At 41.8% G+C, this 17009-nt stretch overlaps 1 protein-coding gene across 1 annotated transcript in view; it reads right to left on the bottom strand.

The window, feature by feature from the left end:
• The window catches only part of cachd1 (cache domain containing 1), a 72943-nt gene that overhangs the window by 33027 nt on the left and 22907 nt on the right, over nucleotides 1-17009 (bottom strand). The window contains exons 2-3 of the mRNA XM_044044179.1: nucleotides 12783-12845; nucleotides 7728-7876 (exon numbers count right to left, since the gene is read on the bottom strand). Coding sequence (XP_043900114.1) covers nucleotides 7728-7876; nucleotides 12783-12845 — 212 coding nt within the window. The remainder of the gene's footprint in view (nucleotides 1-7727; nucleotides 7877-12782; nucleotides 12846-17009) is intronic.

Here is a 17009-nt window from a genome sequence, read left to right as displayed (position 1 = left end):
ATTAGTGAAGTTGGCAATCTTGGATTTAAGATTATTATTCTAGCTTTAGATGTTCCCTGCCCGAAAGCACTCAAGAGATGGCAAAACACCACCGACTGTGTCAAAATCTGCTCTTTACTTTTTTGAAGCACGGCTAAAAATGCGATCTTAAGAGGTATCCTTACAGGTCCAGTGTGTATAATGTTGATTGAATTGTTTTATTTGGCAGGAATTTAAGATAAAATAATTATACTCATTGTTTTTTATTAAACCAAAATTAACCTTTGGGTACTGAGGCAACCATGATTTTACAACAGCTTAGAGCTGCAACTAACGATTATTGTCACAACCGATTCATCTGTTGAGTATTTTCTCGGTTAATCGATTAATCGTTTGGTCCATAAAATGTCAGAAAATGTGAAACTGTAAATAATGATGTTTTCAAATGTCTTGTGATTCGGTTTTAATGATTTCTTTGTTACAGGGTGCAAAGCAACCAGAAGATATTCACATTTATGAAGCTGAAACAATCAGAAATCTTGTTTTAATAATGAAAGAACCCTCAAACCGATTCATCGGTTATCAAAATAGTTGACAAATAATTCAGACATCAATTAATAATCGATTGATCGAGTAATTGTTTCAGCTCCACAACAGCTGAACAATGGACAATATGAACACCATTTGAAATTGTGGCAACTGTGAAGGAAAACCGGATCTTGTAGCGGCACATCTCTGTGTAGTTATGTAGTTTTTAAAAGGCATCATTCATGATATAGGAAGAAACTGTACTATATGAAAATGGAGAAACATGAACAGTTAACCCTAAAGATTAATGTTCAAACCTGACATTTTAATTTTCTACTGAAAAATCATTTCAAAAATAAATGTCTCTATATATGGTTATAGTCTAATAATATTGCAATTTTTTTTTTACTGCCTACATGGTGTAAAGCGGTCTACGGATAATTTGTCATTAATGATTTAACACTATATAGATGATTTTAAGCTAAAACTGACTCACACTGCAATTACACTGTGGTTTGGTAACACAACATCCGTGTCCTATGAAGGATTCTGGGTAATAATATATCGTTCTTGGGGCTCGTCCATGTATAAGATTATGATGAAGGGCCGTGTTATCAATATCTCAGGCATACAATGTAGAGCACAGAGATTCTCACGTCACACGTGATTTCCTTTTAAGTGTCAACATATATGCAAAAAGCAGTGTTTTAATCCACTAATGTGTGTCACTGCTGCTGACGGTGGAGCACATTCTCCACAGCGTTTATCTTTTTTTGGATTTAAGAAGAACTATGCAGAGGACGCAGCAGCAGCAGCACTGCACCAAGCCTGGGTGCTTTGATCCTTCCATTCCTCCCTACTACTAGAACCCCACTGCAACACTTCACACACACACACACGCACACACACACACACACACACACACACACACACACACACACACACACACACACACACACACACACACTCTCTCTCTCTTTTGTTGCAGACCTTGCTCCGCACGGTTTGATTGACAGGTGCTGTGATGTGCAGGCTGTGTTTGAACTTCACTCATTTAGAGTCCCATAAGGCCAAAGTCATTACTATTCTCCTTCAACCCACTTTGCATAGAAGGAACGGGCAGGGTGCTTGGCAAAATGTGTGCCAGAAAATACATTTGCAGGCACTTTGAATTCCACATCAAAAACAGGGGAGTCCTTCTTCCAGTCTGAGCAGAAATCTTAATGAGGGTAGAAAAATCTGTTTTGCAACAAGGTTGGCCTCACTGGACAGAAGAACTGACAGGAACACAAACAATTAAAATACATTAAGAGTCTGCATCGACCCAATCGTACTCACTGGAATCCCTTGTTCAGTGGTGTTACAAATAATAAATTAAGACACTGTGCTTTGAATAATTCTCCTGTTGAATATGCATATTAATGATGTATTGTGCGAGGGGCCTGCTTGATTATCATATTACCCAGAAGGGGAACGTGCGCAGAGCGGTAATTAGAAATGATCCTCAAATAAAGTTAACAGTCAGCGCGCCAGTGACAGACTGGGGGTGTGTCTTTAAGAAATATTTCAATTTATTGATGCTTTTTAAGCTGTTGCCTCTCAATAAAATATGTAGGGCATAAAATTCACCTGAAGTCCTGTGTCTTGTAGCAGAGAGCATAGTAGACCTACACAGCATCAGCCATGTCCGGCACTATTATACTAGTATACTTCACCGATTAGCATTTAGCTTTGTATTACTAGAATAGAGGTAGTATTTTTGTACAATTGTGCTTCCCAACCTCAGTTTCCCCCGAGTTGAGAAATATCTTCATTCTTTTCTTTGTTACGTGCCCACCAGTGACACTTGGTCCTGTTAGCGTAAAGATGGCGGACACTGTTTACATCCTGGGAATGAAGTCCACCCTTATGAGTGGGTCTAAAAAGTGCGGAATTAGCGTTGCAGTTTCAAGCCTCACTGTGTCACTGGTGGGCACGTAACCAAAAAAAAAAAAGAATGAAGATATTTCTCGACTCACAACTTTTCAAAACTACAACCTCTATTTTAGTAATACAAAGCTAAATGCTAATCGGTGAAATATTCCTTTAAGCTGCAAACTAGGAATGCTAAATATTATTGTCACAATATACACATTATCAGATATTGGTAAACACACCGATATCTGCTGATATGACTAATGACAACAACACAGGCTGCTGCTACCTTGACTTCTATGCTGGCACCTTTTACAACTATTTTTATTATAACTGTTATTTTTTTCACGTTTATTTATTTTGCTCAACTGAGAAAATGTATACACACTGAAAACTGCTGTGAGGGCAATCACATACAATTCATAAAGCCTAATTACCCTGAAGAGGCTTGCTGTTGTTCAAGCTCCCCTGTTAAGAGTAGTAGCATTTCGAGTGTGTTTGTAATCCCTGGGTGAATAGCAACAGCAAGGAGGCTTGTTTATAGATCTGTCTTTGACACTAGCTCCATGAAAAAAATATTTTTTTCATGTTAAGTCAATATGCAGAAAAGATGTCTAGAAGACTGAGGTCCAACATCCTCTTTTCGAAATGAAAACACGAAATCCTGACCTCTACTTGGTGTGTTTTGATATTTCTCTTGGCCTTCGTACCTTGTGATTCAAAAATGTTCCCGTTCATAAATAAAGTTATTTTACTGCCAAAAAAACACGATGACGGAGGAATTGTACAGGACTATGGACTGGTGGCGAGACAATAGGCCTTTGAGTATGATATATTAAATGAATCATTAACCCTCATAAACACAACAAAGGCTACCGTGTCCGAGAGTCTTTGCTTTGGTTGTTTTGTGTCTCCTTTGGTTTCGTCGCTTCTCTTTACAGCCATTGTTTGTCTCTTTGTGGCAGTTTACGCTCTGTCTCTCTGTGTGTGTCTGTGTGTGTGTGTGTGGTGTTGATTGTGTTTTTGGATGTTTTGTGTCTCTTTGTCGAAGTTGTAACGCTATGTGTGTCGTCTTAATGCTTTGGGTGGTAGGAAAACTTGTGTATAAGAAAGGCAAGTCAAAGATAGTGGAGATCTACAGTCTTAATCTGTCCGAGGAGAAAATGGGTGCATTGAAAAGAGAGAGAAAAGGAAGAGGTAAAATATCAAGGATGGAATAAATACATGGATGAAAGCATGGAAGGAGACATAGAGAGAGGAACAAAGAAGAGGAGAGCGAAAAAAAGAAGAGGCTGACATTAACAGAGGCATGTGGAGAAAGAGAGAGTAAAAAAAGGCAGCAGGGCTTACACCTGTTAAGGTCACTCACACAAAACACCCTCCCAACCTGCACAGTATGTCTCCATGTCCCTCAGTAACATGCAAACAGAGATATCATCATCACACTGACGACGATGATACCTGCAACACAAGATCAGCTTGATCTGAAGGACCAAGTTTGAGTCACTGGTGCCACTTATACGCTTGATCTCGACTGTAAATCTGCCAGCATCTCAGATGGTGAGAATTCATCGAGGGAAACGGGAGCTTCATGTTAGTGCTGCCACCATATGTTACATGTATGAGTGAAGGTGCTGCAAATTCTTGGCGCAACATCATCCCTTATACACGACGTTACTGCTGTACATATTGTGTAGGAATGTTGTGATCGGTGGAGTTGAGTTGTGTGTTCAGCAACACTGAGCTGAGAAAAACTTTGATTTTATCACATGCTGCAGCTCAGTGTGTGTGCAGGACTACCTTTAGAGGAGGAACTGGTAGGCTAGGGATTAAAAATGTATGAAACTGACCCAAAACTCAGAGACACTATAAAAGCAGGAAGCTGCTGCAGACAGAACAGGCAAGTAGAAAAAAAGTCACGGATTTCTCTGCTAAATACCAAAAATCTTGTTGGTCTCAAACTTAAAAATCCTTAAAAGACATATACAGAACATATATATATATATATATATATATATATATATATATATATATATATATATATATATATATATATATATATATATATATATATATACATATATATATATATATATATATATATATATATATATATATATATATATATATATACACATATGTATATATATATGTATATATATATATATGTATATATATATACATATATATAAAGCAGATGTACTGGAAAGTCATAATCTATCACAGGTAAGAGGTGTGTAGCAACGTCTTGTAATGAAGGTAAAACTTGAACCTCAAGGGTTCACCACAAGATGAATTGTCGTGAAATTTGGTGCCAGGATTTGTGTTTCCCTCAGGATCAAGACCATATGTTCCAACACTTGGTTTGAGTCATATGTCATCTCTCATTCACCCTCTTCTTCCACTTCCCCGATACCTTTATCTCCTATTTTGTCGTGGTAAATGTTTGTTTTGCTCTTAAACAAACTCCTCAGGGTCATATTCGGCATTGTTGTTACTTTGAAGTCCTTGTGCAGCTTATCTTTTCGGGAACGACTGGTGAAATGAGAGCGTCGGATGCCATCTGGGGCTGCTCCCAAGCACACTTCTCACTTTTACAACTGTTGAAATTGAAGCACCTTGAGTTTGCATTTTGAAAAACGTAGGGCATACAAACGCTCGCCGCGATCGCCGTGTTTCCTATGTGTGACATACGTTTGCTATTTTCAGGTGCAGCCTGTTGTTGACACTGACCAGTGATTAAAGCATACCAGCAGACACTTAGCACTGCCCTCTGTGGCCTCTCTGTGAAATGATAGCCTCCTAGCCTGATGGCTAACGGACATGAACACCCTGTGAATCACCTGATCTGCCTCTAAGCTGGCTGACCTGACTCAGGCTGCTGATGCGTGAGACTAGAAGGGCACAGTGAAATTAACTCCACAAAGATTAGTCCCATCTTAATTGAGGGCTAACTCCAATTCTTTCACATGTACACCTACATACAAACATGTGTTTGACCAGGTCATCGTCACGGCTTGCAAATCAAGTGTGTTGTTGCAGTGAAGCAAGTGGGGAAGAGGAAGAAGCTAATACATACATCTCTATTGGCGCTTGTCCACTATACAGTTCTAGCACGACTACTCGGCTGGGTACCAGTCGTGTCATTTTCCAGGTCGTCATAGCACGGCTGCGCGAAAGTGCTATGAAAGTGCACAGACACACTAGTGACGAGCAAAGCACTTGTTTTCAGTGTACTGAATCATTAGAATCAGTTCATTAAAAAGATCTGTTCAGTACTTCCTGCATGACCGGAGCACTGAACTAAAATACAGCTGAACGGGTTGTGTTTGCCGGCTTTTAGCAGTGCAGTCCCTAAATACGCCAGACTCCTCTGTTTAATATTGAGATTTTAGAAATGACTTTGATAAATGTTGGAGACAAACGCATGTTTTCAGGGATTTTCAAGTCTTTTTAACTGATCTACAGTTCGGCACTGTTCGGCTTGATTCCCATGTCGGACGTCAATCGCAGGACTCTTACAGTGACAACACTCTCTGACCAATCAGTGGCCGGCAGTCTGTCGGCATCACATTTTAGTATGGGCTCAGTTCGCTTGGAACCTCACCAGAGCTGGTACTACAAAAAGCATCAGGTACCAGGTACCATCACTAATGGAAAAGCATGAAAAAAAAGAGTCGAGTTGAGTGGAGCCGATTTGGAGGAGTTACCAAAGGTGACCAGATTTAACTGCAGGGACTTTTTACCAAAGGACAAATTGAATCTGAACATTTATCACATCAAATTTTGCAGCTTATCAAAACTTAGTTTCAATGGCAAGACAATCGACATTCCACAAACTTAAAGCCAGAGAGAAACTTTTAGTTCGCTTCCCTGATACAGATTGCAGAGAAAACTAAATAATTGTACTCGCAGTAAAGAACACCACAATCCCTCATAAACCCAAAAAATGAAACCGAGAGAGAGAGAGGGGGAGAGAGGGAGAGATAGAGAGCTCTGTGCTTTTTCTCCAACTGAGGAAGATCCTTTGAAGTGCAGGGATCTATCAGAGGCTGCTCCAGTTTGGTATGTTCAACCCCACCACCAACTCCCTCTGTGTCATTCCATCTTTCCAACCAAGACCTTATATAATCATTTTCTCTGCAGTTTCTCCCCTCAGTCTGACTCTCAAAGCTGTAAATCCGTGGATTCCAAACTGCACATGTCGCAACATAAACACAGCTTGTTTGCGTGTGAACAAAGCCTCTATGTATGTATGTATGTACAAGTATGTCATGTGCATGGCTTGGCTACAGGTGGACAGTGCCCCCACCCCCCACCCCCCCGCACAAGTAAAGGAAAGACAGGTGACCTTGCAGCCTGTGAAGTCTGCGGCACAGAAACTTCAGAGAGCAGTAACTGGTTACATCTGCTGATAAAGGGGAGACAGACAGACAGAAATGGAGAGAGGGGATGACGGGTGGAGACAGCTGCTGCTCTGTAGATTAGAGCTGAAAGCAGCTCTCTCTCTCTCTCTCTCTCTGTCTGTCTCTCTCTCCCTCAGCTTTGAACTGTGTTTGCCTGCTGGAGTTTGTGACTGGATAAAACGCAAGTCAACTGGGGAAATATTAAAATCCACCCGCAGAGGATTTAAATCTGAAATATTAAATTTCACATCCAGGTTAAAAATAAAACAGGCCAGCACCCTTTGGCTAGATCCGCTCCCTAAATGACGTTTGTCGGGAACACGGTGAAACTAATCCCGTGAATTTGGAACGATGTTTGTTTTGCACAAGGTGAGGAGGTTTTTACAGGAGAGTTTTTACAGGTTACTTTTTATTTTTTTTAGTGGAGTTTCAAATGCTGCTCGTGAGCAGAAAGAAAAACACGGCAATAAAGATAATCTCCTAGAGGTTTTTGAATTTCTTTTCCATCCGTCCAATTTCGACCGCTTTCATCCTGCACACTAGGATTCGCGGTTTAAATTTAATTTCCTTTGCCAAGTAGGTTGTCTTTTTGACCACGTCTAGACTTTAAGCCATCACCTGTGAAATTCTAATATCTTCTAATCAATATTTAATCAAAGGTCTAACTTTTGCACAATGGAAGGATTTCAACCTTCAAATAATGTCACAAAGATGATTTTGATGGCTGAGCATCCCCTGCACTGGCACTATGTGACTTCTGGTTTATAGCTTATGTTGGAGTTCTGAGGAAGTGCCAACAGTGGGAGGTGGAGTTATTCCCCCTGGAGAAATATTTATAAGAGAAAGAGTAAAAGTACATTATTGAGTGTGTGCATACGCTATAAGGAAAAAGTGACTCACTCCATCATTGAAGCTGGTATGGAGCAGCAGTCCTGTATTGCAGTGAGAGGAGAGGTAAGGTGGGCGGTGTACGAGGCTTCCACCACCTGTTTGTTCCTGTTCACTACATCCAGGTAGCGGTTGAACTTCTCCCGAATCTTCTTGGCCAACTGCACACAAAAAAAAAACACAGACGTTTATTATACACTCAGTTTGACCAAGAAAACATGCTGTACTGTATATATAACCAAGCAATATAAAAAAAGATCTGTCGCGAAACACTAAACCCTGGAGGAACCTAAAACCATCATAGTCCTCACACAGTTCTGCACAAACAAGTTATTATTTAAAAGGTGTTAAATGACATCAAAACGTGGCCAGTCTTCAGGCGGCACAGAGTGTGAAATACATCACTTTTGGACGCAGAGCAGGATGATGGATGCCTGAGGCTGGAGAACATTAACTGCTCTATTCCTTCCACGCAGCACGCTTCATCATTTAAAAATGTTAAATCTACGCAGAGCTACAACACAAGGACACAATACAGAAAAAGCTGGGGAAGGTGGAGCACAAGGAATATTTAAGTGATTCCATGCAGTGTCTTTGTATCACACAGAGCACCGTCGACTGTCTTTCATGCTTGTAGGAAGTGATTAAAACCTTAAATCCAAGACGACAGACTTTCGGTCAGATGTTCTGACGTTTATGTGTCTTTAAGAGGCTCAGAAACCGGGCAGCAGGAAGTTTTCTAAACAAATGCAGTTGTGTTTACTGGGACCAGACATGCATTATGCTTTGTCTTTTTCTTGCTGTGAAGAAATAGGTTCTGGTTGAGCACACATCTCACAGTGCTCTTTCAAACTGGGGCTCCAGCCTCTTGGGATAAACCAATAACCAGCGCTGTTGTGGCCTCCTGGAGGACATTATTAACCAGCGCACACGCAACAGAAAACAGATGTGTGATCTTGCACTGTGTGTGAATAAACACCCTGAAAACCATGCTCGATGGGACTGTAGGGAACCCAAATCTAAGACATAAGCTGCGTTCCCTTCTTTTAACTCTATTTACTCACTTGATCCACCATTTTACACTAATTGTTTAGCAATCATTACATTACGTTACACACATACATTCCTTGGTGTTTTTGTAAATTGGATAATTCCACAATAACTTTAGCATAATGTAAATCAAGTGATTTGAGAGTGAATGACACGTGTGCACCTTTAGGCTGCATCTAAACCTTTACAAAATCTAGTGTATGATGGGAGGATTTAACCAATCACAGGGGCGTTCAGAGAGTGAGAATTCCTATTGGCTGTTCTATTAAAATATATTATTATACATTGTGTATAGGCCACTTGGGTAGGAAAATCAGTTATCTAGCACCTGGCAAAAACTGCCTATGCTGCAAAAAAACCTAATAAATAAAAGAGCTAAAAAGAGAGTTGGACACGGAAATACAAAATATATGTAAATATCAACAGTTTCAGAGATGGAGATATTTCCAAGCATTATCATCTGGTGTGAGGAACAAAAGGATTGACGACATTAAACCAAAGAATATTCCAACCTGCTGATGAAACTCAACAATAGTTCTACTTCTACTGATCCTGCCTACTGCCGCTTATAGTGTAGATTAACACTATACGTGTGTCTTAAAACAAATGTCTTAATGAACTCTGACACTTTTTCTCAGTGGAAAAACTGCAGAGGAATATGTTTTCCAAAGCCATTTAAAGTCACCTACTTCCACCGATGAACGTGGAAAAGCCTTATTTCCCGAGTAACTGGACCCCCTTTGTTCACATCCCATAATCACCTATGCCTGTAAAGGGCTGTGATTCAAGCCAGGAGTGGGGAAATGTACCGCGACCCACTGACCGCTTGTGCACCTAATCAACCACTCGCTATTCCTATTAGGGGTTTAACAGGGACCTGAGACACACCCCACAATTACACACACTCACACACCGATACACTGACCCGTGCATGGTCTCACACAGACGTACACAAACAAATATTGTACACATCGCCCCGGCACAGTACTCCTCAATGCATAGCACTATGGCAATTAGCTGCAATGAAAGTCGTATTAAAAAAAAAGGAGTAAAATGGGCCAGTGTTCAGCTGACGAGTGTTTCCACAGCGAGGAGAAAAGACCCAAAACTTTGAACAGAGTGACTTCAGAGAAACCAGAAACCTTGAGCTATGCAAGTTAAAGCTAAGGTTACAGTCTGCCGCAGTGCAGCCAAAGCCAACCTGCACTGTGGAGATTAACCACATACTCTCTCCACTCTCTGACCAATCCAACCAGCATGGAGGGTTTCTAACACCCAGTACTGTTGGCTCGGCCGCAGGACTGGAGTGAACAGAATGGGTGGAATGGGTTTTTTTTTCTTAAGGTTCGTCAAGTCTTCCACCACAATCACTCGCAGTAATGTTAATGGTACGTCTTAGTTTGGATCGGGACAAACAACGCTCTGTGCTGCACACTCAAGAATCTCTGGAAACCTGACAGTGCATACTTTGCTTCTACTCGGATAAACTAATCCATTGACTGAGTTTCAGTAGTTTGAAAAATGGAAAAAATGTTTTAAATGCCTATGGACTGGATTGTTAAGGGTTGTTTTTGGGGTGATGTACTAATTATGCATGATTTCATAAAGCAAAGGTGACATCGAATGCTTGTATCGCACATATATGTTAGTTATGAAGGTGTACTTACATATATTAACTTGTTTTCATGGTTAAAAACCTCCTAGTCGCTGCAAACGAGCCGATCAAAATATCTTCTCACTGACGCTCTCGTCAGTCGCGCTGTTTCAGACCAAAACCACACCCCCAGAACGTGGACTGTGTTGTAATTGGCCAGCCAACAAGAGCTTTCCCACTGTCCTGTGATTGGCCAGGTACCTGGAAGTGACGTAATTAGTAGGCCAGCTCTCAGATACACAAATCCCCCTCTGGCACAGTGGATGCTCTGCATATCAGCAGCTACAACAAGAGTAGTTCTTCTTCTTCTTCTGCGGTTGAATGTACGCAACCGGATGTGCCCGGACTAGTGCCCGCACCAGGAGGCGCTACGGTGGTGAGGTTTTCTGATGACAACATCAACCTACGGAAGTGCCGATCCGCTTCGCAGAGTCCAGGAAAACAATAAACCCTATTTTCTCAGCAGTGGCTGAACTGTTTGTTCTGAAACTTTAGGGTTTCGTAAACGAGGTAATGACACAGATACACACACACAAACGCAGCATTAATTGGAGCTTCCGGTCTATGTTGCCTTTAATATCTTTTTGCAACCCAGTTCTGGTCTACATACAGTCGGTAACTGGATTCCACTCAAATCTGATGTCATCTCATGAAGATCTGTAGATGGATGTGGATTCATAAACATTATCCACCCTGGGGTAAAAGACCTTTAAGAGACATCATCTCATATGCCGCTTTTCCAATACATGGTCCCGGCACGACTCGACTCGCCACGGCACCACACGTTTGTTTTCCCATTAGTGATGATACCTGGTACTTTTTTAGGACCAGCTCTGGCGAGAACCCAAGTGGGCTGAGCTGATACTATGCGTGACGTCAATTAAAAAGACTTAAAAATCCTGAAAACAAGAACTAATCTTTTAGTGATTCATCTGTGTGTTGGGTATAAAACAAAGTCACGGAAAACCAACCAAACAGTGTAGAGTCGAGCCTCGCCGTGGCGCGACGGGACCACGTAGTGGAAAAGCGGTAATAGATACTTGTGTGAGCAGTTAAATTTGTAATCCAAGTCTAGTTTTTTTTTAAATAAATGTACATGATGCACTGTAAAAACAAGGAGACAATGCACTGGCATGAATCCATGGATGCAGTCAGCCGTTGTAATTTAAGATACCCACAGCAGTGACAGCACACACCAGTGAGCGAAACAAGGAGATGACATTCGGGGAAACACAAAGGGACTGACTCAGAGAGAGAAAAAGGCAAGGATGCCTGTGTCTGAATTATGAATTTCAAGAGGAGAAACTTGTCAGAGAAGCCAGTACTACTCTACTCAGCAGCTCTCTGGCTGCTCTCCTCTCTCTCTCTTACTCATCCAGCTCTTTCCCAGCTCTCTCTTCCTCTGCAGATGCACTGGCTTTGGCTCGGGGACACGGCCACTCTGCCCAGAGAAAAAGAGCAAGCCAACTATGCCAGAGCTGTCGTTCGGATTAATTGATGTTTGCCTCAGAAGGGCATTGGACAGAATGTATGGGCTGCCCACTGAGCTGTCTGTGAATATCAAATAATGAATCTCCTTCAACAAGGACCCATAATGAATTAAGCCAGTGCTGCACTGGAATCAGGCCTCATTAAAACACATCAAATCCATGCGAGTGCAGTACAACTCTCCAGACTTTATCCTTCTTAGGTTTCTGTGTAGCGGGGCTTAAATCGACGCTGGACCTCTAAAAAACGAGTCTTGCATGATGAGGACTCCCATACTATAGCTTGGATAGTGAGGAAAAATAAGAGCAATACGAGCTCCCTCCACCACATGTGTCACACGCATGCTCTGACTCACACAGTCACAGGAGCCACGCAAACAAACATCAACTTGTCTGTTCTTGCTCGTGGCTGTTTACCAGTCTGTTGTTTACTGTCACACTGCCAATATCCATATTACACAAGCGCAAACACACACACACGGATGCCAATGCGTAAACAAAGTCCTGACTGATTCGGCACACATGATATTTTGGGGATTCGGGGGGTCATTTCAAACAAATCTCACAGTTCTGGCGCTGACATGTTTGTTTCCAAAAAAAGGAAACCTTTCTCTCCTTCAAGCCTTATTCTGTCTGACAGACTGCAGCTCTGCAGTGAGTGGAGAGTGAGGGTTGGATTGCAAAAAAAAACCAGACAGAACTTCAAAGCTTATGAGACAGTGGCTCAGAATTTTAATAAACACAAATTTTCCTATGATGGTCAATGTCCTCGTGCGTGTGCGGGATTATTAAAACCCACATTCACACACAGTAATACAACCACAACTACTACAACCACACACACACACAGAGAGAGAGAGAGCCTTTGTAACTCACCTGCTGCACTTCCGTCTCTCCGTTTGATGTCTTCTCTGTGTACACGAACGAGTTGAAAATCCTCTGTAGAGAGACAGAGATGGGACAAAGCAGAGGCAGTGAGGTTAGATGAAAAGCAATGCTGGGGATTTACATCCTTTTACTGAAACACATCACTGGAGGCACAGGCAGTATTGGCAGTTTGCTCCTGCAGGTGGATTCTTTTGCTTTGGTGCGTGTCACACACTTGGAACCATAGTTGTCAAATTAGGTGGAAATAAAATGTGGTGAATAGTCTTCCAGGGTTATTCCATTATACTGTACTTGGCAGGACGAGGAGCAAGCAAACTGTGATTAAACTTTGGACTCACCCAAACTCACTGAGACGGCTAAAGCTTACGAGTGCAAATACAAGTATGTGCTTCAAAACTGCAAGTCCTGGATGGGGAGTTATTGTTTTGATTCAGAGGTTTAACAAGCATTTTAAACCACTGAGAAACTCCAGCGCTCCACCAAGCCTGCAAATCCTTTTTGTGTAACCTTAGTGAATGCAAAAAAAACAACAACATGAATAATGAGCAAACCATATTCATGGTATTTTTATGAATCAAGCATCAGGGCACAAGATTAAAAGAACATGTTGCTCTGTCAAATCTAAATAAAGAAAGCATTTTGTACTGTTTTATGGTTGTCAAGCTTATGCACGAGAATTAAACAGCAGACACACAGGGATTTCCATGAATCTAAGTTACTATTGTGACGCCAGATCCCTGAGTAAAGGCAGACGTCGGCATCAGTCCTGGTGCGTTTTACTATTCCTCCTGAGAGAATGATAAAACTGTCCATCTTCTAAAACAACCAAGCCGTGGACCCAGACAGTAACGTTCTGTCGTTTCCATCAGTTTGGGGGAGGGTAATGAGTCACTTGTCTGGAGTCTGGATCAAGATCAGTAATAACAAAAATGGTTTGCTTGAGACTGGATCACAAAGTGATGCCACATTTTCCCCCATCCACCTTCCAGACTGAAGCGTTTTATTACCCCTTGATTTATAATATTAAGAGAACAGGAAGCAAAACAGTGCATTATTGAAATATGGAGAAAATTAGTCCTGGTGTGACCTCAGCGCTCTGAGAGCACTCGAAAAAAAACACACACACATGCACACACACCTGCTCAAATGGTCTCTGGGGTCCCATCAGCAAAATATTGTTTCTCTGACACATACACACACACACCCACACACAAACACACTCTTTCCTAAACACAGGCAGCAGAGCCATGTGGCAGCTACAAACAGAGTAAAACTAATGTTTGTTTTGAGGCAGCAGGTAGGCCGCAGGTGTTTCACTTTAAGCCGCCCAACTACACACAAAGCCCTTAATTGCCAGGGTTCCTGCAACAACCGTTTCCTGCCGCCTGTCCTCACCCTTTGTTAGACACATTCCAGAGGTCGCCATTAACCACATCCAAGTAACCCTTGGCTGATTTGTCTCTCAAAGTAGAATCGGTTTCAAATAATCAAAGGGCAACACGAGTGAGTCCTTCAAAATACAGCACACAGCAGGAGAACCTGAGCTTTCACCAGCTTAAATCTTTATCTTCTCTAGTCCTAATAGGTTTACGTTCATATTAAGACAAACTATTAATGACGATGAATGAATATGACAATAACTGATCATTCCGTTTTTTAAACCTTCTGTTGACAACAAGATTTGGCACACATACTTCTTATTACTAGAACACCTAGACCGTTTTGTGATATCTAGAAAATTAAAAAAACTATGGACTGGCGACCTGTCCAGGGTGAACCCCGCCTTTTGCACTCATCATTACAGTAGTCCTCAGGACTTCCGCAGATCGAGCATCTAACCACAGACAAGATTCAGTAGCGTGTCACGCATTTATGACGTCAGCTTCTCAGTAACGGTTGAATAACTGCCAGATATTGAAAGTCAATTTATCTTGGAAAAAGGGGCAGAAGCACTCACTCATTGAACTTTTTTTTGTCCCCAACATTTCTACAGCCATAAAATCAAACTGCATCCAGGCGGCCTGAACATCGTGATGGTCATAAGTGGGTTAACTTATTAATCTTGGCAGCTCCACTTGAAATAAATGTGTATCTTCAACACAATAAACCCACTGATACGTAGAGATAAAAGGTCGGGCAACAACACAACGCAAACAAACATGCAACTGTTTGCAGAAATCTCTTCACAGTGGCCTCTTCTTGGCCACAGTTACACTGTGTGGCCTACATTCTTGTGGATAAAGCATCAAATGTAATGTGATCATGTCTAATAAACACAAACACAGTGCTCAGTTTTAATGCTGTCCAGGCTGAGACAGCCTTGCTATTATTGTATGCACTGCTTTTATTTCACTGACTGACTGTGCTACACAAACAGGTTTGTAATGCTGTTATTGCACGCACACACACACACACACACACACGCGCGAACAGTTGCATATTTCACTGCAGAGTTATTTGCAAAGTGCAAAAGCCAACCTAGACAGTCTACTGTTCCACACCCTTCTTAGTGGAAAAAACAGCAGGTCCAAGCTGTGGAACTGTCAAATAAACATGAACACACACACACACACACACACACACACACACACACACACACACACACACACACATACATACAAACAGAGCTGCCACTACTTAGTAGGAACCATGTGCTCTCTCCAAATACTGCCCAAACAAAGGAAAGGGAAAAAGTGGGGAGAACTTGGCATGCAAATGGAGAAAGGTCTCGTCTTCAGTCATGTGGCAACGCTATGGAAAAAGCAGGGAACTAATACTAAAGAGAGAGGGGAAAAAAACTCCTGTTGTTGATTAGCCACAGGTTAGCTGTCTATCCCCCAGTGCCTCAAGTGTTTGTTGTTGGAGCTGCTTTGCGGTTTTCACAGCTATGGAGCAGCCAGGGAGGAATGCTGTGCTCTGAAACCTGAGAGGCCTGAGGCTGCCTGAGCCACTGTGGGCTTGTGGCCTCTCCTGACCCATAATCAAACAGTGAAACGTACACAGACACAAACACAACAGCGCAGAGACCAGGTAGAGAGCTACTCCAAACACCACAAGTCTCAAAAACTAAACATTTGAGTCGCTCATTCGATGTCCACCATGACAATCGCAGCACATGGTAAGGAGAAAAAAAAAAAAGTTGGTATGATTCACAACTATAAAAAGGAATAGGAAATATGTATATATGTGTACACACATATATATATATATATATATATATATATATATTACCCAGCTGTATAACTCATGAACGCAGCAGGAAACACCCATATTTTCCTGAAGCAATGGCTTTATGAAGCCCTGGCTTCATTCATCATGTTGTAAAATAAAATCATTTTACAGCGACAGCTTGTCGAGGACACTCCCGTTGGATCGCTACACGCAGCTCTTTAATAATATCAAAAGTCTGTTTTGTTCCTGAAGCCAGGTCTGAGGCAGCGCCGTAAAAACACACGTTTAACATACTCTGGGAACAAACAGGCAGCTACGCTCACAAGACAGAGTTCAAACTCCTGTGCAACGATCACCGAGCACAAGCCGTTGTCTCATTGGCTCCCTTTCACACCTGGCATTAGAATCAGATAGCGATCCGATCTTCACCACATGCATTTACACGTGGTATTAACGTGCGTCTCCGGTGTCCACGTCAAGATGCGAGTGCTATACGAGCACGGTCACCTCCCCCAGACTGCGGCGTCACATCCTGTGTGTTGCCATATCAACAGCAACAACAACGTTAGCTGCACGTGAAGACGCGCTGTTGTAAGAAGAGGAGGGTTAGTCCTGACCTCAGAGGAATAGTTCATAAGAAGCGATCAAACGCAGAGGGAGCACCAACTGCTAAGTGGTTTCTCGGGCCTGTAGTTCATTTAGACTCAGGGATCAGTCAGATTACTGTTTATATGTTGTTCAATAATGGTATCAATTGTCGTTATTATTTATGCAATATTGAACCGTCGTATTGTATCACAAAGAAGGGGCCTTGTGTGTCACTATGGACAGCCCCGATATTCAAAGACAAGTCAGTCGACTAGTTGCAATTGTTCAAGGTTGTTCTAGGTTAATCTGGCTGTATATTTTAGAAATACTTTATAATCTAAACTTTTTCCCAGCTACATCCTGGCATATAACTTCACCAGCTCTTCAGTTATAAAAAAAAAGATTAAACTTTAGCCCAAACAGGAGCATCTTTACAAAGCCTTCAGTTTCACCCTG

Source organism: Solea senegalensis, linkage group LG14 (assembly GCF_019176455.1).
Source record: "Solea senegalensis isolate Sse05_10M linkage group LG14, IFAPA_SoseM_1, whole genome shotgun sequence".
Taxonomy (NCBI): Eukaryota; Metazoa; Chordata; class Actinopteri; order Pleuronectiformes; family Soleidae; genus Solea; species Solea senegalensis.
This window is presented reverse-complemented; position numbering and strand designations above follow the sequence as displayed.